Genomic DNA, 22639 nt, shown 5'->3' with positions numbered 1-22639 from the left:
GGACCAGGCCTTCTTATAGCCCCCCATACAACGGTACCTCCCGATATTCGATATTTTAATGATTTTAGCGACATTTTTCACCGGAATTATTTCAAATTTCGTATTCGAAATTCGGAGTCTATGACAAAAAAAAATTACTTATACAGGTTCTTCGGTCTTCGGTTTTTATTTAGCCGGTTTTTTTCGACGATTTTTTTTTTTTTTATTTTTCAAGTTCCTTCCAAATGGTATGGAGGGTATTAAAAGTCGAATTCGGGTGCTTTTTAACTTATTTTTTTATTTCTTCATTAAAATTTTATTCTCTTCGCTTCAAAATGAATTCATGCGGAATTTCAAATTTAAATCCTTGATACACAAGGCCATCGGCCGGACCTTGCAGCGACCACTCTCCACATCGAAATAATGAAAGAAGGGACAACGCTGCACAATGGCATGACCCTTGACACAATAGATAAAGAAATCGCAACGCTCCATGTGTGGGAAGATATGATGCCCGTACACCGGACACATGGTTTCCTGTTCCTGCGGTTGTTCCCCTCCCCCTGGCACGGGAGATATTTGCATTGCATTTGCATTGCTTAACTCGGGCGGTATGCATTGGACATTTGTGGGCATGTCACATTTACCGATTTTGGCATTCCAATAGAGATTGGCACTGCACTCCTGGACCAAGGCCTGACCGTGATAGCACATGAAATATTGATAGCAATTTTGGGGATTTGCAATGAATACCAGGGCATTGGATTGGGCCTGTTGGCCGTACAAATCGAAGCAGTAACGATTCGCATTGGCCAGAATGTCTTCAGCGCTTACCGGGGCCGATGGGGCAGCTGGGGCAGCAGAGTTTGGACCATTGGCCGGGGATGGGGGGCGATTACCTGTCTGGCAGTGTGGTACCTTTTCGACCACATCACACAGCTTCGTTTGGGGATTAAAGAACATATTGTAGGGACATGAGGCCTCCACCGTTTCACCATCATCGCCACAGAAAAAGAAGAGGCTACAGTCGGTTGGATTTTCCACCAAATCTCCCACCGCATGATTGGCACAAGGATTGGAATTTTGTCGTGAAACTTTGTGCCTCAAACTTTGGACCGGATTGATGGAAATTTCCAGCAAAACAACCACTAGATTCATGAGCCTTAAATCTGCAACAAAATATAACCTTTAAACACTTTTTTCCTTTGAAACTTCCAAATCCATTCCCCTTACCTTGGCTTAACCTCATTTTTTTGCTCTGACGTTTCGTCCGCTAACTTCTTAACTTTACCACGTCTAAACTTGATCTAAATTCTTTGCATATTTAAAGTCATTCAAATGTATCAACTCAGATAAGTTTCGAATCGAATCAATTTCCGTTGCCTCAAAAAAAAAACAAAAAGCAAAAGATTATTTCCATGGAAGTGCGGTTCCCATTATCTGGGTTATCTCTTCTTCCGCCAGTAATTTGAATTCTGTGTTTTGCTCTGGGATTTTTTGTTTTGTTTTTTTTTTTTTCTACAAATATTTGAAACGAATAAACAAATATCAATTACCAGAGATTTTTAGCATGTCAAAATGAGTCAGGGTTATGTTGGGATTTTTTTCTGGAATTAATTGATTTTTTGGATTGAGAATCACTAACAAGTCGAAGGACCAAATGACATGTTATTGAAAAGAGAAATACTCCGAAATTACCATAACAACAATTCAAGAGACATTTTGATTTAAGGACCAAAAAAAAAAAAACAGTTAAGTTCGGCCGGCCACCATTCGGAAAGAATTTAAAAATTAAAAAAAAAATCCGTCGAAAAATGCCACACAAATGAAAACCTTTGTATGAGAGCTATAGGAAGCCTTGGTGCGGTATAACTAATTTTTTTGGTCAAAGGCTGTAGTAACGATTCCCAGCTTTAAATACGAAATTTGATACAATTCCGGTGAATTATAGCGCTAATATAATCAAAATGCCGAATATCGGGAGGTGTCGTTATATGGGGGCTATACGAAGGCGTGAGCCTGCAGGGACAATTTTCCGTTATGGGTTGTAGTACCCATTACCAACTTCAAATACCAAATTTGAAACAATTCCGGTGAATTATGGCGCTAATATCATCAAAATACCGAATATCGGAAGGTACTGTTGTATGGGGGCTGTACGAAGGCGTGAGCCTGCAGGGACAATTTTCCGTCATGGGTTGTAGTACCATTACCAACTTCAAATACCAAATTTGAAGCAATCCCGGTGAATTATGTCGCCAATATCATCAAAATACCGAATATCGGAAGGTACTGTTGTATGGGGGCTATACGAAGGCGTGGACATGTACGGACAATTTTCTGTCATAGGCTGTAGTTTCTATTACAAACTTCAAATACCAAATTCGAAACAATTCCGTTGAATTATGTCGCTAATATCATCAAAATACCGAATATCGGAAGGTACTGTTGTATGGGGGCTATACGAAGGCGTGGACCTGCACGGACAATTTTCTGTCATAGCCTGTAATATCCATTACGAATTTCAAATACGAAATTTGAAACAATTCCGGTGAATTATGTCGCTAATATCATCAAAATACCGAATAGAAGGAGATACCGTGGTATGGAGGCTATACGAAGACGTGGACCTGTAGGGAAAATTTTCTGTCATAGGATGTAGTAACGATTCCGAACTTCAAATACAAAATTTGAAGCAATCCCGGTGAATTATGTCGCCAATATCATCAAAATACCGAATATAGGGAGGTATCGTTATATGAGGGCTATACAAAGACGTGGACCTGCATAGACAATTTTCGGTCATAGGTTGTAGTAGCCATTGCGATCTTCAAATACGAAATTTGAAACAATTCCGGTGAATTATGGCGCTAATAGCATCAAAATACCGAATATCTGAAGGTACCGTTGTATGGGGGCTATACAAAGACGTGGACCTACACAGACAATTTTCTGTCATATGTAGTAGTATCCATAGCGAATCTCAAATACGAAATTTAAAACAATTCCGGTGAATTGTGTCGCTAATATAAGCAAAATACCGAATATCGGAAGTTGCCGTTGTATGGGAGCTATACGAAGGCGTGGACCGGCATAGACAATTTTCGGTCATAGGTTGAAGTGCCCATTACGAACTTTAGATACGAAATTTGAAACAATTCCATTGAAAAATGTGGCTAAAATTATTAAAATACCGAATATGGGGAGATGCTGTTATATGGGGCTTTAAGAAGTGGTGAACCTGCAGGGACAATTTTCTGTCATAGGATGTAGTAACGATTCCGAACTTCAAATACAAAATTTGAAGCAATCCCGGTGAATTATGTCGCCAATATCATCAAAATACCGAATATAGGGAGGTATCGTTATATGAGGGCTATACAAAGACGTGGACCTGCATAGACAATTTTCGGTCATAGGTTGTAGTAGCCATTGCGATCTTCAAATACGAAATTTGAAACAATTCCGGTGAATTATGGCGCTAATAGCATCAAAATACCGAATATCTGAAGGTACCGTTGTATGGGGGCTATACAAAGACGTGGACCTACACAGACAATTTTCTGTCATATGTAGTAGTATCCATAGCGAATCTCAAATACGAAATTTAAAACAATTCCGGTGAATTGTGTCGCTAATATCAGCAAAATACCGAATATCGGAAGTTGCCGTTGTATGGGAGCTATACGAAGGCGTGGACCGGCATAGACAATTTTCGGTCATAGGTTGAAGTGCCCATTACGAACTTTAGATACGAAATTTGAAACAATTCCATTGAAAAATGTGGCTAAAATTATTAAAATACCGAATATGGGGAGATGCTGTTATATGGGGGCTTTAAGAAGTGGTGAACCTGCAGGGACAATTTTCTGTCATAGGATGTAGTAACGATTCCGAACTTCAAATACAAAATTTGAAGCAATCCCGGTGAATTATGTCGCCAATATCATCAAAATACCGAATATAGGGAGGTATCGTTATATGAGGGCTATACAAAGACGTGGACCTGCATAGACAATTTTCGGTCATAGGTTGTAGTAGCCATTGCGATCTTCAAATACGAAATTTGAAACAATTCCGGTGAATTATGGCGCTAATATCATCAAAATACCGAATATCGGGAGTTGCCGTTATATGGAGGATATACGAAGTGGTAAACCTGCAGGGACAATTTTTGGTCATAGGTTGTAGTTTCCATTACGAACTTCAAATACGAAATTTGAAACAATTCCAGTGAATTATGTCGCTAATATCCTCAAAATACCGAATATCGGGAGGTACCATTATATGAGGGCTACACGAAGACGTGGACCTACATGAACAATTCTCTTTCAGGGGGTAAAGTACTCACATAGAACTTTTTGTGAAGAATTCCAGACAATTCCATTGAAAAAATTTGGCTAAAATCATCGAACTACCGAATATAGGGGTACGGTTATATGGGGGCTATATATGGGGTACCAGAAGGAATTGACCGATATATTCCATCTTCACAGCATATCTTATGTTAGCAGAAGTAATGGGATGTGTGGAATATGAAGAGAGCCGGATGCTTACTTTGGATTTTAGAATTGTTTTGGTTATTCAAAACTTTGACCCTATATGGGGGAGTTATCAGAAGAAATGGTCCGACCTCTACAATCTTTGTAATAGATCTTGTGTTGATGGAAATATTGAGATGTATCAAGTCTGAATGGAATCGGATGTTAATTTCGCTATTTATGGGCCTCATGGATATTCAAAATTTTGACCCTTTGTGGGGGAGGTACCAGAAGGAGTGGATCGATATATCCTCTTTTTACACCAAATCTTTGGTTGATAAAAATATTGTGATGTGTGAAATATGAAGAGAACCGGATGCTTATTTCGGATTTGTCACCGTTTTGGTTATTCAAAACTTTGACCCTTTGGGGGTGGGGTATCAGAAGAAATGGTCCGATCTCCACCATCTTTATAACAGATCTTATGTTGAGAAAAATATTTAGATGTATCAAGTCTGAATGGAATCGGATGTTAATTTCGCGATTTATGGGCCTCATGGATATTCAAAATTTTGACCCTTTGTGGGGGTGGTACCAGAAGGAGTGGATCGATATATCCCCTTTTTGCACTAAACCTTTGGTTGATAAAAATATTGCTATGTGTGAAATATGAAGAGAACCGGATGCTGATGTCGGATTTTATCACCGTTTTGGTTATTCAAAACTTAAACCCTTTGTGGGGGAGGTATCAGAAAGGATGGTCTGGTCCCTACCATATTTATAACAGATCTTGTGTTGATGGTAATATTGAGCTGTACCAAGTTTGAATAGAATCGGATGTCAATTTCAAGTTTTGTGAGTTTCATGGATTTTCAAAAATTTGACCCTTTGTGGGGGAGGTACCAGAAGGAGTGGATCGATATATCCCCTTTTTACACCAAACCTTTGGTTGATAAAAATATAGTGATGTGTGAAATATGAAGAGAACCAGATGCTGATGTCGGATTCTATCACCGTTTTGGTTATTCAAAACTTAAACCCTTTGTGGGGGAGGTATCAGAAGAAATGGTCCGATCTCTACTATTTTTATAACAGATTTTGTGTTGATGGTAATATTGAAGTTAGAATGGAATCGGATGTCAATTTCAAGTTTTGTGAGTTTCACGGATTTTCAAAATTTTGACCCTTTGTGGAAGAGCTACCAGAAGGAATGGTCCGATCCATACTATTTTTATAACAGATTTTATGTTGATAGAAATTTTGAGATGTGCCAAGTCTGAATGGAATCGAATGCTAATTTCGCGTTTTATGAGCTTCACGGATATTCAAAATGTTGACCCTTTGAAGGTGAGGTACCAGACCCTGGGTTAATAAAAATATAGTGAGCATTTTATTCCAAGCATTCGTGCTTCTTATTTCCATTATTTAATATTTCAAATTTATTTAAATTTAATTTCACAACGTTTTGTTTTTGGTCCTTCGTTAATGGTCCTTGGATTCGAAAAATTTCTATTTTTTTTTTATTTTTCAATATTTTAAAAATTTCCCCTTTAATTCAAAAACAAATTCCAATTATTGCTCTGTCGATTGACATTCGAATAGCAATTGGCCCGGCCACGCAGCACACAAACATTGCGATTATAATCCCAATCCATGTTGGGGGGACACTGCATCACCAGGAGATAGCCCAGACGGCACATGTAATAATAATTACAATTGGTGGGATGGGGGAAAACATCGACGGTATGGGCCTGGCATTTTTCCCGGGGAGAGAAGAAATGTAGCTACAACGAAAAAAAATAATAAAAATTAATTTATCTTCTCTGTCAGGAAAATTTCACTCAGCCCACCTGACACTGGACATTTTCCGGATAATCACATTTATGCGTCTTGATATCGAAATGCAGCGAATGGGAACAGTGCATGGCAATGGGTTCACCATGATAGCACATAAAATAATCGGAACAGGATTTGGGATTTTGTAGGAAAACCAGGTTGGAGGGATCATCTACGGCAGGGCATTTGGCATCGGGCAGGGCAATGGGTGTTGAAATGCTGGAGCCAGTTGGAGCTGGTTTTGCGGTAGAAGGAGCAAATGTACCAGTTATGCCTGTAGAGGGCTTGAAGGTTGTGGGTACAAAGGTTGGCCCAGGAGGGGAAGACGTCGGTGAGAATGTTGGAGCTGGTGAAGGGCCTGCTGAGGTTGCGGTTGGGGCTTGGGTTGCCACATTTGAGGGCTGTTCTACGGGAGCAATCGGTTCCACTTGAGGTCCCTCTGGATTCGACTCCTCCTCACTTCCTTCCGCGCCAGCATCACCCCCCTCCTCACCGGACTGTGTAAGCTCCAAATTTGCACAAACCTCTGGATTAACATCACATGTCTGTTCGTCTTCGGAAAAATATGGAGCATCCTCATCACAATTACCCTCAAAGGAGTCATGGCCATAGCAGAAAATGTAATTGGAACAGCCCTTTGGGCTGGCAATATAACGATTGTCTTTACCCTCACATTCGGCATAGTCATCGGCTAAGGCTATGCCACAAAACCATGGCGACAGGGCCATCACAAAGGCTATCCACAAGGTTGATGATTTTGGCATTTTGGTTTCTCTCCGTAGATTTCTTGTTCTAAGTCTTGGGAGTCGGATTTGGTTGTTCTTTGGTGAAAAGATTTCGTCTAACTGAAGGGCTTTGCGGCAGTAGCTGCCAATTTTATTGAAAGTGAATTTCCCTCTTTCCGGCCTTATCGATATATCTCGATAATTGCATGGTAAATTGCCTGTTAATTGATTTGCGTACATATTTTGCTCTGGTGTTCTTTGAATAATGAAATCTGTTCTTTTTTTTCTTCGAAGTACCAATCCGAAAGATAAACTTTTTCTTATCTTAGACAGGCAGGCAATGACCTTTCCCACGAAATTGTGTGGGGGGAAATGAGTCACGTAATCTTTTTTTGGGGAAAACTTTTTATTTGTCCTTTCGGAGAACTTGAAGAAATTTGGAGGTCTTCTAAGGGTAATTTTAATAATAAAGACCTTATATCTATAAAAATCCTCAAAGGAGAGAATATTGTAAACGAAGAGCCACAAAATTAACCAGATCGAAGGACCAAAAAATGGTGATATTATATCTATAAAAATCCTCAAAGGAGAGAATATTGTAAACGAAGGACCAAACAAATATCCAGACCGAAGGACCAAAAAATGATATTTTTAAAAAAAAATTTTTTCTTCATCGAAGGACCAAAATATGCCTAAATCGAAAGCCCAAAAAAAACTTTTTTAAATTTATATAAAAAATATTCAATAATCTGACATTTTCCCAATAGCGAAGGACCAAAAATATTTAAAAAAACCAAAAAAAAATTTTGAAAACAATTTTCTTGATCGAAGGACCAAAAATAGTTCAAGAAATCAACCACAAAAAATTATGAACGAAAATTGGAAATTCGAAATATTTAATAAAAAAAATTGGAAAGAAACTCCTATTTTTCTCCTAATTTCTAAAACCACTAGCCATCAGAGACCTCAATATCAAATTTTAGGATTCGAGCTCTATTCCTGCAACCAATATACCAAATGTGGTACCATTAAGTAGTTTTCGTACAATTACTACATATTTCCGAAACCACCTTCACCTTCTCAATTTCGGATATTTAGAAAAAGACCTCAGTATCAAATTTCAGGACTTCCGCTATATTCTTTTATGCAATAACCAAATTCGTGCCATTTAGAACAATTATGGTAAACATTTCCAAAAGCACCTCCATATCTCAATGCCAGATACCAATGGAGGCCTCAATATCAAATTTGAGGATTCCAACACTATTTCTTCACTTAATACCAAATATAGTAACATTCCGTACTTTTGTGTTCAATTTTAGTATGTCATTCCGAAAAATACCTCCATATCACAATTCCAGATACCAACAGATACCTCAATATCAAATTTCAGGATTTCATCCCTATTCCTTCACCCAATACCAAATTTAGTACCATTTAGTAATTTTCGTACAACTATTGAACACACTTCTGAATCCACCTCCACACATCTCCTTTCCAGATATTAACAGAGACCTCAGTATCAAATCTCTCAATTCCAGATACCAACAGATACCTCAATATCCAATCTCCAATTTCGGGTTTTCAGCTCTATACCTTCACCCAATACCAAATTTAGTACCTTTTGTACAATTATGGTACAAATTTCCAAAACCACCGTCAAATCTCCATTCCTGATATTAACAGGGGCCACAGCAGTCCTTCAAACGTGAATTTTTTAAAGAATATATTTCAAGGACCAGCACTCCTTCAAACGTGGATTTTTTTAAAGAATATATTTCAAGGACCAGCTGTCCTTGAAACTTGGATTTTTAAAGAATATTTTTCAAGGACCAGCAGTCCTTCAAACGTGGATTTTTTAAAGAATATTTTTCAAGAACCAGCTGTCCTTGAAACTTGGATTTTTTAAAGAATATTTTTCAAGGACCAGCAGTCCTTGAAACGTGGATTTTTTAAAGAATATTTTTTCAAGGACCAGCAGTCCTTCAAGCGTGGATTTTTTAAAGAATATATTTCAAGGACCAGCAGTCCTTCAAACGTTGAATTTTTAAAGAATATTTTTCAAGGACCAACAGTTCTTCAAACGTGGAATTTTTAAAGAATATTTTTCAAGGACCAGCAGTCCTTCAAACGTCGAATTTTTAAAGAATATTTTTCAAGGACCAGTAGTCCTTCAAACGTGGAATTTTTAAAGAATATATTTCAAGGACCAGCTGTCCTTGAAACTTGGATTTTTAAAGAATATTTTTCAAGGACCAGCAGTCCTTCAAACGTGGATTTTTTAAAGAATATTTTTCAAGAACCAGCTGTCCTTGAAACTTGGATTTTTTAAAGAATATTTTTCAAGGACCAGCAGTCCTTGAAACGTGGATTTTTTAAAGAATATTTTTTCAAGGACCAGCAGTCCTTCAAGCGTGGATTTTTTAAAGAATATATTTCAAGGACCAGCAGTCCTTCAAACGTTGAATTTTTAAAGAATATTTTTCAAGGACCAGCAGTCCTTCAAACGTTGAATTTTTAAAGAATATTTTTCAAGGACCAGCAGTCCTTCAAACGTGGAATTTTAAAGAATATTTTTCAAGGACCAGCAGTCCTTCAAACGTGGAATTTTTAAAGAATATTTTTCAAGGACCAGCAGTCCTTCAAACGTGGAATTTTTAAAGAATATTTTTCAAGGACCAGCTGTCCTTGAAACTTGGATTTTTTACCAACACCAACAGTCCTTCAAACGTGGATTTTTTTAAGAATATATTTCAAGGACCAGCAGTCCTTGAAACGTGGATTTTTTAAAGAATATTTTTCAAGGACCAGCAGTCCTTCAAACGTGGAATTTTTAAAGAATATTTTCAAGGACCAACAGTCCTTCAAACGTGGAATTTTTAAAGAATATATTTCAAGGACCAGCAGTCCTTGAAACTTGGATTTTTTAAAGAATATTTTTCAAGGACCAACAGTCCTTGAAACTTGGATTTTTTAAAGAATATTTTACAAGGACCAGCAGTCCTAAAAACGTGGATTTTTTAAAGAATATTTTTCATAGTCTTTCAAACGTGGAATTTTTAAAGAATATTTTTCAAGGACCATCAGTCCTTCAAACGTGGATTTTTTAAAGAATATTTTTCAAGGACCAACAGTCCTTCAAACGTGGATTTTTTAAAGAATATATTTCAAGGACCAGCTGTCCTTGAAACTTGGATTTTTTAAAGAATATTTTTCAAGGACCAGCAGTCCTTCAAACGTGGAATTTTTAAAGAATATTTTTCAAGGACCAGCAGTCCTTCAAACGTGGTTTTTTTAAAGAATATTTTTCAAGGACCAGCAGTCCTTCAAACGTGGAATTTTTAAAGAATATTTTTCAAGGACCAGCAGTCCTTCAAACGTGGAATTTTTAAAGAATATTTTTCAAGGACCAGCAGTCCTTCAAACTTGGAATTTTTAAAGAATATTTTCAAGGACCAGCAGTCCTTCAAACGTGGAATTTTTAAAGAATATTTTTCAAGGACCAGCAGTCCTTCAAACGTGGAATTTTAAAGAAAAATTTTCAAGGACCAGCAGTCCTTCAAACGTGGATTTTTTAAAGAATATATTTCAAGGACCAGCAGTCCTTCAAACGTGGAATTTTTAAAGAATATTTTTCAAGGTACAGCAGTCCTTCAAACGTGGAATTTTTAAAGAATATTTTTCAAGGACCAGCAGTCCTTCAAACGTGGAATTTTTAAAGAATATTTTTCAAGGACCAGCAGTCCTTCAAACGTGGAATTTTTAAAGAATATTTTTCAAGGACCAAATTTAGTACCATTTAGTACAGTTCGCATACTTAGTACAAATTTCTAAAATCACCTCATGTATCAAACCTACTTTCCAACCTTGATTCTCATACCTCCATTTCCACCTTTTAATTCTATCGGTTCACAATATACCAAAATGGTACCATTCTAGAAGTTTAGTACCATTTTAGTACTTTTCGTAATTTTAAAATTAGAATTTCCGAAAACATACATTTATCCTGCACTCCATCAGTCAGTCTCATAAATCAAATTTCAGAATTGTAGCTCATTCCATTTGTCCAATACAAATTATTCAATTTTTAGTACATTTTAGCACTTTCCGCACTTTCTTTTAGTATCAATTAAAATTTCGAATTTTCAAAAACCCTTTAGTACATCTATCCTGCAATCTATGTGACTCCAGTGACTCTCATTCCAATTTTCAGAATTCTAGCTCATACCATTTGTCTAATACAAAGTATTCAATTTTTAGTGCATTTTAGTACTTTTCGTACCCGTTTTAGTATCAATTTCCAAAAAACCCAACACCAAGACTGCCCTTCTGCAAAATTCCAAGATTCAAGCTTCAGCCGTGTAGTCTGGGCCTTGATTCTCAGTCGGTCAGTTACTTATTTCTATACATTATTTTTGTTTGATTATTTGCATAGTTGTTTATAATTATTATTATTATTTTTTACATTTTTCTTTTCACTTTGGAACTGTTGTTTTTACATTTCACGGCCCATTTTTATTTATTTTTCATTTAAAATTTTCATAATTTTATTGTTTTCCACATTTTATTTCCTATTTTCATCATTTTATTTAAAAAATTATATGATAAACTCACCTTTTTAAATGTCGATTGCCTTGTAGATTTCACCAAACAATTGGCAACCCTGTGCTGTGGGTGATGATGGATGCACTTTTGACAGGTTTCTGTGTGTGTGTTTTTTTTTTTCGTGTTACTTCTTTCCTTTATGACAAAAAACACCGCAATCACTTCCTATCTCTTCTCTCATTCACACTGCAACCAGGTGAGTGAGCAACACAATGGAAAAGGAATGGGATTTTACACTTCTAACAAAAACAACTACACGAAATAACTGGAGATAATAAATTGTTGAGCGGGAGAGAAAGATGCACACACACACGAAAAGGCACAGAGTAGGATGTTGTGAGTAACACCGTTTTGTTTTATCTTTTTATTCTCAGTGATGGGGGAATTTCTTTTGATTACTTCTGCTGCTGCTGCTTCTTCTTCTTCTTGTTATTCTAGTTTGTTATTTATTTGTTAGAATTTGAAATGCTGTGTTTTCGTTGTTGTTGGTGTTTTTGTTCTTGTGGCGGGTTATTGTCTTATTAAAACAGGTGCAATTGCATTTTGTTTTGTTATTTACACACAGATGTTGCGTTAATGGCTTTGTTTAGAATTGTTTTTGGAGCTCTAGAAAATTTTAAGACACAAATCAAACAAAATCTAAGGAACAACAACAACAAACTTTATTTGATCAAAAGACAGAGACACATTTCTGAGTGAAGGTAGGGAAGAAAATTTAATAGAAAACGAACAAAATTAATTATGATTTTGTTTGCTGCCAATGGGGGCTACACACATTCACACACACAAGCACCTCTACAATTATGCTGTGTTCTTCTTCTTTGTTTTTGTTGATGAATAAAAAGAGAACATGAAATATTATTTATAATTAAGAAATGTTTTTCTTTTTCTGATTTGTTTAACTTGCAGCACACACACAAAGACGACACAACGAATTAAATATCAAAAGAAAACTAGCAACAACAACTAAAATTGAACACCTCTACTTTAGACGAAAAGGTACACAACTAATATTGTTGTTGTTGTTGTTGTTTTTGGCCGGTTTTGCTTGATGAATTTCTGTTGAATGTTTTATTTTTTCCTTTTTGCTTCGTTTGCTTTTTTTTTTTTTTTGTACAACTAAATGCCTTTGTTTCGTTTTCTGTTAATTTAGTGTAAATTGCCGCCTTGTTTGAATTGGGTTGTTGTTGTTGCTTTTGTTTGGTTGCTGGAGCGAACAGGTAGCCCTTGTCGATTTTCGGCAAAATTTATAGAATAAAACTATTTTATGTTATTTATATTTTTCTATTATTGCAAAATTTAACAGATTTTCGTAAATTTGTTTTTTATTTTCAGAAAAAAAAAAATATTTTTAAATATTTTTAATTTTTAAATTTTTAACTATTTTTGGTTTCCAAATTTTTTGTTTACTTTTGCCACACTTCTTTATGACATTTTTCCTGCCATCATTATTTCTTCCCAATTTCTCAAAATAAAACAACAAACTTTCACTGGAAATTTACAATTGTTGTTGTTAATTTATTTTATAATTATGCACAATTTACCTTGCTTGTTTTATTTCACTCGAAAAAATTTGTTGTTATTATTTTGGCTGAATATTTTTATTCGGCTTTTTCAGTAACTTGGTAACGTTGTTGTTGTTGTTGCTGTTGTTTTTTTTTTTTTTTTTTTTGTTATATTATTTTTTTCATTTGCTTTTATTCATTTATTTGCTGAACACTGGTTTTGGCTATTTTTTGTGTGTGCGTGTGTTGTTATTCATGTTTCAAGCCTTCGTTTTGAAGCTTACTTTTTTTTTAACTTCGCTCTTAACCATCGACAAATAATAAAATAATAAAAGAAAAACATAAAACAAAGCAATAAGCCACTACCAATTTAGATTATTTTGAACAAAACAAGAAAAAACGTTCCATGTATCACTTCCGTTGACAACAATACGTTTTGAAATCACGCCGACAACTAACTAACTCTAGCCAACAAAGGCCAGCCAAAATGCCGACACTCTTTATTCTCTGTGCAATAACTTCATAATTGCATTCAGTGGTTGTTTACTCTCTCTCTCTTTCGCACACTCGAACACTCTGGGTGACTCTCTTACCCACAACCACCATACGTAAGGAAAGCATTGCCAATGCAAGACCGTAATATTTTTTCCCGAAGAGTTTCGTTTGTGCAAAAGAGAGAGATAGATAGAGAACATATCACAAAGAGACAATTCAAAAGTGTTTGGCTATGCATTGCACATCTCAGCACAACGGGGTTTTTACTCACAATGCAAGACTATTCTATGAGAAAATCAATGGCAAAATGACAGGTAGTTGTTGTGTGACCTTATGAGAGGCAAAGTGGACTAAATCACTAATGAAAAAAGAATTTAAGAAAAACTTATTTTTTAGGAAGCGGAAGTTGAAGAAAATGACAGGCAGGCTATAGCTGTCACATTCTATTATTTTTATGCAATGAAAGCTCCCATGCCAGGGATGGAACATGATAATTGCAACAAATTTCAAAGGGATTTTTTAATTTTGTTAAGACAGTTTTTTTATTATTTAAGACAATTTGGATATTGTCTTCTCAATGAAAAAAATGAGAGGTGATTGTTGTTTTTTGGCGACTGAGAGGCAAAGTGAACTAAATCAAAAATGAAAAATTATTAAAGAAAAACAACTTCTTGGGGAGGCGGAGGATAAACAAAATTGGTAACGGACTTTTGCCGTTGGTGTTTTAATTAGAACAAATTTTCGCTAAGGCTACATTTTGATGTAATGACGACAATATAAGACATATTGAGGAGAAAATCGATAGCAAAATGTAGTTGTAAGCGGAAAATCACACACCAGAGATGGAAAGTTTTAATTGGAACAACTTCCAAAGGATACTTTTTAATACTGTGACGACACAATATAAGAAAAGTTGAGGGAGAAAATCAATGACAAAACGTTGTTGTTGTTGTAACTGGGAAACTACACATCAGGGTTGGGATGTAATAATTAAAACAAATTTCTAAGGTTACTTCTAAATATTATGACAACAATATGAGACAAATGGAGGAGAAAATCGATGACAAAATGTTATTGTTGTTGTTGCCGATTTACCGTGTGAAGATCAAAGTAGACTAAATCAAAAATAAAAAACTATTTGAGAAAATCAATTTTTTTGTAGAGAAAATCAATGGCATTTTTTTTTTTTTTTTTTGTTGCGAATTTCCCGTGTGATTATCAAAATGGACTAAATCAACAATGAAAAAATTGTTGAAAAGAACTTTTTTTTTTTTGGTAACACTGTACCTTCTCACTGTTTGCAGCATTCCTACCAGGGATGGAAAGTAGTAATTGTGATTTTCTAATATCACAAAGAACTGGAGAAATATTTTTAGGTTGACGGGGTTTTCTCGATGCTAGGCAATTTGATGAGAAGCCCAATGGCAAAATGACAAGGTAGTGTTTTTTCTGGGTTAACGTCAAAGTGGACTAAGTCAAAAAATTAAAAGAAGAAAATTAAAAAAAAAAAAATTAAACAAAACTATAGTCGCTTTTTTTGCACTTTATTAGCCAGAGATGGGAAATAGTAATTGCTAAGTGATAATTGATAATTAATATTAGAAATGTAAGTGTCTATAATTTCCCACTCGGGGAAGTTAAATGTTGATTTTGCCCGATGGTAGAAAAAGTGTACTAAGTCCCAAAATTAAAATAAGAAAAAAATGTAGAGCCTCGATTTTCGCACTTTATTAGCTCTCACGCCAGAGATGGGAAATAGTAATTGCGAATAATATTTTTTAATATTAGGAAGTTAAGTGAAATGTTATGTAAAAACAATAGCAGATATTTGTTGTTTTGCCCGATGAAAGACAAAGTGAACTAAATCAAAAATAAAAATTTGAAAAAAAAAGTACTTAAAAGAACAGTATTTTATGACGAATATACGAATATAGTAGCTAGGCTCTATATTCTGCAATTTGTTATCTCTCATGCCAGAGATGGGAAATATTGATTACAATTTGCTAAGTTATTATTTTTTTAATATTAGGAATGCGTGTAGCAATTTTTTCCGCATTAGGAAATTAAGTGACATATAGTTGTTGTTTTGCCCAATGAAAGACAAAGTGGACTAAGTCAAAAATTTCAAATAAAAAAAAAATTGAACAAAAAAATTTTTTTTTTTGTTTTTTTTTTCGCAATTTTTGGATTTCCCACCAGAGATGGAATGGGAACTAAGTCAAAAAAAAAAAACTAAAATAAGAAAAAAAAAATAAATATATTTTTAAACAAAAAAAAACACGTTAGACAAGAAAAAACCCTTTTTTTATTATTTTTTTGTTTATTTTTGCAGTTTTTGGATTATCCACCAGAGATGGAAAATGGACTAAGTCAAAAACTAAAATAAAAAAAATAAGAAAAAAATATTTATTTACAAAACAAAAAAATATTAGACAAAGAAACCTATTTTTGCAATTTTTAATTTTCCACCGAAGGTGGAAAGTAGACTAAGTGAAAAAAATAAAATAAGAAAAAAATTAAAGAAAAAAATATTTTTTTTAACAAAAAGAAGAAAACATGTTAGACCAAAAAAAAAAAACATATTTTCGCAGTTTTTAGATTTTTTAATGGAAAATGGACTAAGTCAAAAACTAATATAAAAAATTAAAAAATATTAGACAAAGAAATCTTTTTTTTGCAATTTTTGAATTTCCCACCAGAGATGGGGACTAAGTGAAACAATTAAAATAAGAAAAAAATTAAAGAAAAAAAATATTTCTTTTTTAACAAAAACAATAAAACATATTAGGCAACAAAAAAACATGTTTTATGTTTTTTTGCAGTTTTTGGATTTTCACCAGAGATGGAAAATGGACTAAGTCAGAAACTAAAATAAAAAAATAAGAAAAAAGTATTTTTTTCACAAAAAAAAAAAAAAATATTAGACAAAGAAACCTATTTTTGCAATTTTAAATTTCCCACCGAAGGTAGAAAGTGGACTAAGTGAAAAAAATTAAAGAAAAAAATATTTTTTTTAACAAAAAGAAGAAAACATGTTAGACCAAAAAAAACATATTTTCGAAGTTTTTGGATTTTTGACCAGAGATGGAAAATGGACTACGTCAAAAACTAATATAAAAAATTAAAAAAAAATATTAGACAAAGAAATCTATTTTTTGCAATTTTTGGATTTCCCACCGGAGATGGGGACTAAGTGAAAAAATTAAAATAAGAATAAAATATATATATATTTTTTAACAAAAACAAGAAAACATGTTAGGCAACAAAAAAAATATATTTTGTGTTTTTTTTTTTTTTTTTTTGCAGTTTTTGGATGTACCACCAGAGTTGGAAAATGGACTAAGTCAAAAACTAAAATAAGAAAATTTTAAAAAATATTTTTTTTAAACAAAAAAATATTTTTTTTAAAGACAAAGAAGCGGAGGTTAAACAAAATCGATGACGGAATATCGCCGTCGGTGTTTTAATTAGAACAAATTATTGCTAAGGCTACATTTTGATGTTATGACTACAATATAAGACATGTTGAGGAGAAAATCGATAGCAAAATGTGGAAAATCACAAGCCAGGGATGGGATGTTTTAATCATAACAAATTACTAAGGCTACTTTTTAATATTATAACGACACAATATAAGACAAATTGAGAGAGAAAATCAGTGAGAAAACGTTGTTGTTGTAACTGGAAAATCACACATCAGGGATGGGATATAATAATTAAAACAAATTTCTAAAAAAAAATGTTTTTTTAACAAAAACAAACAAAAAAACATGTTTTGTGTTTTTTTTTTTTTTTTGCAGTTTTTGGATTTTCCACCAGAGATGGAAAATGGGCTAAGTCAAAAACTAAAATAAAAAAAAATTAAAAAAATAAATATATTTTTTTAACAAAAAAAATATTAGACAAAGAAACCTATTTTTTGCAATTTTTTGGATTTCCCACCAGAGATGGAAAGTGGACTAAGTGAAAAAATTAAAATAAAAAAAATAAAGAAAAAAAATATTTAAAAAAAAAAAAACAAAAAAAAACATATTTTGTGTTTTTTCGTAGTTTTTTTTATTTTCCACCAGATATGGAAAATGGACTAAGTCAAAAACTGAAATAAAAAAATATTCTTTTAAACAAAAAAATATGGGACAAAGAAACCTATTTTTTGCAATTTTTGGATTTCCCTCCAGAGATGGTAAGTGGACTAAGTCAAAAAAAAAAAAAATAAAAATAACAAAAAAATTAAGGAAAAAAATATATTTTAAACGGAAAAATATATTGGACAAAAAAAACATTTTTTGTGTTTTTTTACAATTTTAAAATTCCCACCAGAGTTAGAAAGTGGACTAAGTCAAAAAACTTAGATAAAATATTTTTTAACAAAATAAAACATATCTTTTTTTCGAAATTTTTCCAGCAGAGATGGAAAGTGAAATAATTAAAAAAAAATCTAAAGTAAGAAAAAAATTATGTAAAAATATTTTTTTAACCAAGAAAAACATATTTTGTATTTTTCCGCAATTTTAAATTTCCCTCTGGCGATGGAAAGTGAACTAAGTCAAAAAAGACTAAAATAGAAATAAAAATTATAGAAACATTTTTTTTTTGCAATTTTATATTTCCCACCAGCGATGGGGAGCAATCATTGCAGCATATTCCTAATGTGTTTTAGTCCAGCTTCAATTCCATATTTTTCATGCAATTCAGAAAGCTGACTATATAAACACATTTTCCTGATTATTCCGGCAGCTGAGACTATGATTTCGCCAGAGTTATAAAAATATAAAAACTTTTGAGAAAATATATATAATTTCAGCAAGTGGTGTTGTTCACCTAAAATCTATTGCCATCCACCCTAGACAGCATTTCATTACATTTCGATATTCCTGCATAAAAAAAAAAATATTTCCACTATCTGCGAACGAATTTTCCGGTACACGATACTCCCGATATGGGGTCACGGGAAGTTGACACAATTGATAGCAGAGTTATTTTACAATGTTACCATTTGTTACAACCACAGACGACAACAACACCACAAAGTGTTTGTAAATTCGAAATCAATAATAATTACAGAACTATAACATCGGTAAGATAACGTTTAATTTATTTCCCCTGTCATGTCAAGGTGCCACCGGAGTAGCAGTATAAATAGGCGCGATGGCATGGCAAACAGTAGCAATAATTTGTTTTGATCAAAAGTTGATGTCTACAAATATGGGAGGCAGTAAGTTTTCAAAATCAAAAAACAAAAAAAAAATTGAATATTTGAAACTCAAATTTTGTCCTCATTTTTTCGTTGCAGTAAATCTTTTGTTGCCCTTATTGGTCATCGGGCCGATGATCGCAATAGCTACAGCAAATCCCTTTAGCCATGTCAACGATTGTCGCAACCAAGCCGATGGCGCTTATCTCATTGATCCCCGTAGCTGTTCGCACTATTACATCTGTTACCAGGGTCAACGTTACCGTCAACGCTGTCCCAGTGGCCTATTCTATGATGATCACACCCGAATGTGTAACATTGCCGGTCTGGTCAAGTGTGCCCAATTGAAACGTATTGCGCTTCGATTGAATGAATATTCCAGCATGGAAAGGGATGTGTCGTCGGAAGGCGGAGCTGCCAGAGAAAATTGCAAAACAACAACTCCGGCTCCTTGTCATCCTGAAGTTGTGACAACAACGACTCCGTGTCACGCTCAACCACCACGTAGCACTACAACAACTCCATGCCATTCGGAGCCACCATCCTCGACAACAACAACTCCCCAAAATCCACCGTCCTCCACCACAACAACTCCATGCCAAACTGAACCACCATCCTCCACGACCACAACTCCCCAAAATCCACCGTCCTCCACCACAACAACTCCATGCCAAACTGAACCACCATCCTCCACGACCACAACTCCCCAAAATCCACCGTCCTCCACCACAACAACTCCATGCCAAACTGAACCACCATCCTCCACGACCACAACTCTCCAAAATCCACCGTCCTCCACCACAACAACTCCATCGACCACAACTCCCCAAAATCCACCGTCCTCCACCACAACAACTCCATCGACCACAACTCCCCAAAATCCACCATCCTCCACGACCACAACTCCCCAAAATCCACCATCCTCCACGACCACAACTCCCCAAAATCCACCGTCCTCCACCACAACAACTCCATGCCAAACTAAACCACCATCCTCCACGACCACAACTCCCCAAAATCCACCGTCCTCCACCACAACAACTCCATGCCAAACTGAACCACCATCCTCCACGACCACAACTCCCAAAAATCCACCGTCCTCCACCACAACAACTCCATGCCAAACTAAACCACCATCCTCCACGACCACAACTCCCCCAAATTCCGAGCCACCATCCTCCACTACAACAACTCCCCAAAATCCACCGTCCTCCACGACCACAACTCCATGCCATCCTGAGCCACCATCCACCACGACCACAACTCCCCAAAATCCACCGTCCTCCACCACAACAACTCCATGCCAAACTGAACCACCGTCCTCCACGACCACAACTCCCAAAAATCCACCGTCCTCCACCACAACAACTCCATGCCAAACTAAACCACCATCCTCCACGACCACAACTCCCCAAAATCCACCGTCCTCCACCACAACAACTCCATGCCAAACTAAACCACCATCCTCCACGACCACAACTCCCCAAAATCCACCGTCCTCCACGACCACAACTCCCCAAAATCCACCGTCCTCCACCACAACAACTCCATGCCAAACTGAACCACCATCCTCCACGACCACAACTCCCCAAAATCCACCGTCCTCCACCACAACAACTCCATGCCAAACTAAACCACCATCCTCCACGACCACAACTCCCCAAAATCCACCGTCCTCCACGACCACAACTCCCCAAAATCCACCGTCCTCCACCACAACAACTCCATGCCAAACTGAACCACCATCCTCCACCACCACAACTCCCCAAAATCCACCATCCTCCACGACCACAACTCCCCAAAATCCACCGTCCTCCACCACAACAACTCCATGCCAAACTAAACCACCATCCTCCACGACCACAACTCCCCAAAATCCACCGTCCTCCACCACAACAACTCCATGCCAAACTGAACCACCATCCTCCACGACCACAACTCCCCAAAATCCACCGTCCTCCACCACAACAACTCCATGCCAAACTAAACCACCATCCTCCACGACCACAACTCCCCCAAATTCCGAGCCACCATCCTCCACTACAACAACTCCACAAAATCCACCGTCCTCCACGACCACAACTCCATGCCATCCTGAGCCACCATCCACCACGACCACAACTCCCCAAAATCCACCGTCCTCCACCACAACAACTCCATGCCAAACTGAACCACCATCCTCCACGACCACAACTCCCCAAAATCCACCGTCCTCCACCACAACTACTCCATGCCAAACTGAACCACCATCCTCCACGACCACAACTCCCCAAAATCCACCGTCCTCCACGACCACAACTCCCCAAAATCCACCGTCCTCCACGACCACAACTCCCAAAAATCCACCGTCCTCCACCACAACAACTCCATGCCAAACTAAACCACCATCCTCCACGACCACAACTCCCCAAAATCCACCGTCCTCCACCACAACAACTCCATGCCAAACTGAACCACCATCCTCCACGACCACAACTCCCCAAAATCCACCGTCCTCCACGACCACAACTCCCCAAAATCCACCGTCCTCCACCACAACAACTCCATGCCAAACTGAACCACCATCCTCCACGACCACAACTCCCCAAAATCCACCGTCCTCCACGACCACAACTCCCCAAAATCCACCGTCCTCCACCACAACAACTCCATGCCAAACTAAACCACCATCCTCCACGACCACAACTCCCCAAAATCCACCATCCTCCACGACCACAACTCCCCAAAATCCACCGTCCTCCACCACAACAACTCCATGCCAAACTAAACCACCATCCTCCACGACCACAACTCCCCAAAATCCACCGTCCTCCACCACAACAACTCCATGCCAAACTGAACCACCATCCTCCACGACCACAACTCCCCAAAATCCACCGTCCTCCACGACCACAACTCCCCAAAATCCACCGTCCTCCACCACAACAACTCCATGCCAAACTAAACCACCATCCTCCACGACCACAACTCCCCAAAATCCACCGTCCTCCACGACCACAACTCCCCAAAATCCACCGTCCTCCACCACAACAACTCCATGCCAAACTAAACCACCATCCTCTACGACCACAACTCCCCAAAATCCACCGTCCTCCACCACAACAACTCCATGCCAAACTGAACCACCATCCTCCACGACCACAACTCCCCAAAATCCACCATCCTCCACGACCACAACTCCCCAAAATCCACCGTCCTCCACCACAACAACTCCATGCCAAACTGAACCACCATCCTCCACGACCACAACTCCCCAAAATCCACCGTCCTCCACCACAACAACTCCCCGAAATTCCGAGCCACCATCCTCCACGACCACAACTCCATGCCATCCTGAGCCACCATCCTCGACTACAACAACTCCCCAAAATTCTGAACCACCATCTTCCACCACCACAACTCCATGCCATCCTGAGCCCCCAGTGACTACAACAACAACTCCATGTCATCCTAGAACTACAACTCCCTGTCACCAGACCACAACACCCTGTCCTCAGAGTAAACAAAATCGAAAAAAGGTTTCTTCCACTTTAAGGGCCAGATCTGGTAAAATAACCTCCCGACGAAACCAGCATCCAATCTGCGTGGGACAGGCCCATGGATCTTTGGTACGTGATCCCAATGACTGTGGCAAATTCCACGCCTGCCTCGACGGAAGAAGTGTAGAATTTAACTGTCCCGCTAATCTCTACTTCGATGAGACCAAGATGGTTTGCAACTTCCGAAATATGGTCAAATGTGACATCGGCAACAAATAGATTGGTCTGCAGCAAAAAATTTCAAAATAAAATATCTAAAGCATCGTAAATTGTGAATTGT

At 36.8% G+C, this 22639-nt stretch overlaps 3 protein-coding genes across 3 annotated transcripts; 1 reads left to right on the top strand and 2 right to left on the bottom strand.

Annotated features, from left to right (window-relative positions):
* Nucleotides 1-274: 274 nt before the first annotated feature.
* On the bottom strand, nt 275-1369 carry LOC101895285 (protein obstructor-E). Its single transcript, XM_005191940.4, has 2 exons — nt 1213-1369; nt 275-1148 (listed from the first exon to the last, which is right to left on the bottom strand). Exons 1-2 carry the CDS (start codon nt 1226-1228, stop codon nt 310-312), a joined length of 855 nt encoding a protein of 284 aa, XP_005191997.2. The 5' UTR covers nt 1229-1369; the 3' UTR covers nt 275-309.
* A 4551-nt stretch (nt 1370-5920) lies between these two features.
* Nucleotides 5921-7255, bottom strand: LOC101894463 (uncharacterized). Its single transcript, XM_005191134.4, has 2 exons — nt 6311-7255; nt 5921-6244 (listed from the first exon to the last, which is right to left on the bottom strand). Exons 1-2 carry the CDS (start codon nt 7058-7060, stop codon nt 6011-6013), a joined length of 984 nt encoding a protein of 327 aa, XP_005191191.2. The 5' UTR covers nt 7061-7255; the 3' UTR covers nt 5921-6010.
* An 11429-nt stretch (nt 7256-18684) lies between these two features.
* LOC131806344 (mucin-2-like) lies at nt 18685-22636 on the top strand. Its single transcript, XM_059130354.1, has 2 exons — nt 18685-18841; nt 18920-22636. The coding sequence occupies exons 1-2, from the start codon at nt 18775-18777 to the stop codon at nt 22576-22578; spliced, it is 3726 nt and encodes a 1241-aa protein (XP_058986337.1). The 5' UTR covers nt 18685-18774; the 3' UTR covers nt 22579-22636.
* Nucleotides 22637-22639: the final 3 nt, after the last annotated feature.

Source organism: Musca domestica, unplaced genomic scaffold (genome assembly GCF_030504385.1).
Source record: "Musca domestica strain aabys unplaced genomic scaffold, Musca_domestica.polishedcontigs.V.1.1 73, whole genome shotgun sequence".
In the NCBI taxonomy this organism is placed as follows: Eukaryota; Metazoa; Arthropoda; class Insecta; order Diptera; family Muscidae; genus Musca; species Musca domestica.
Note: the sequence above shows the minus strand (reverse complement) of the source record. Positions and strands in the feature narration are given on the sequence as shown.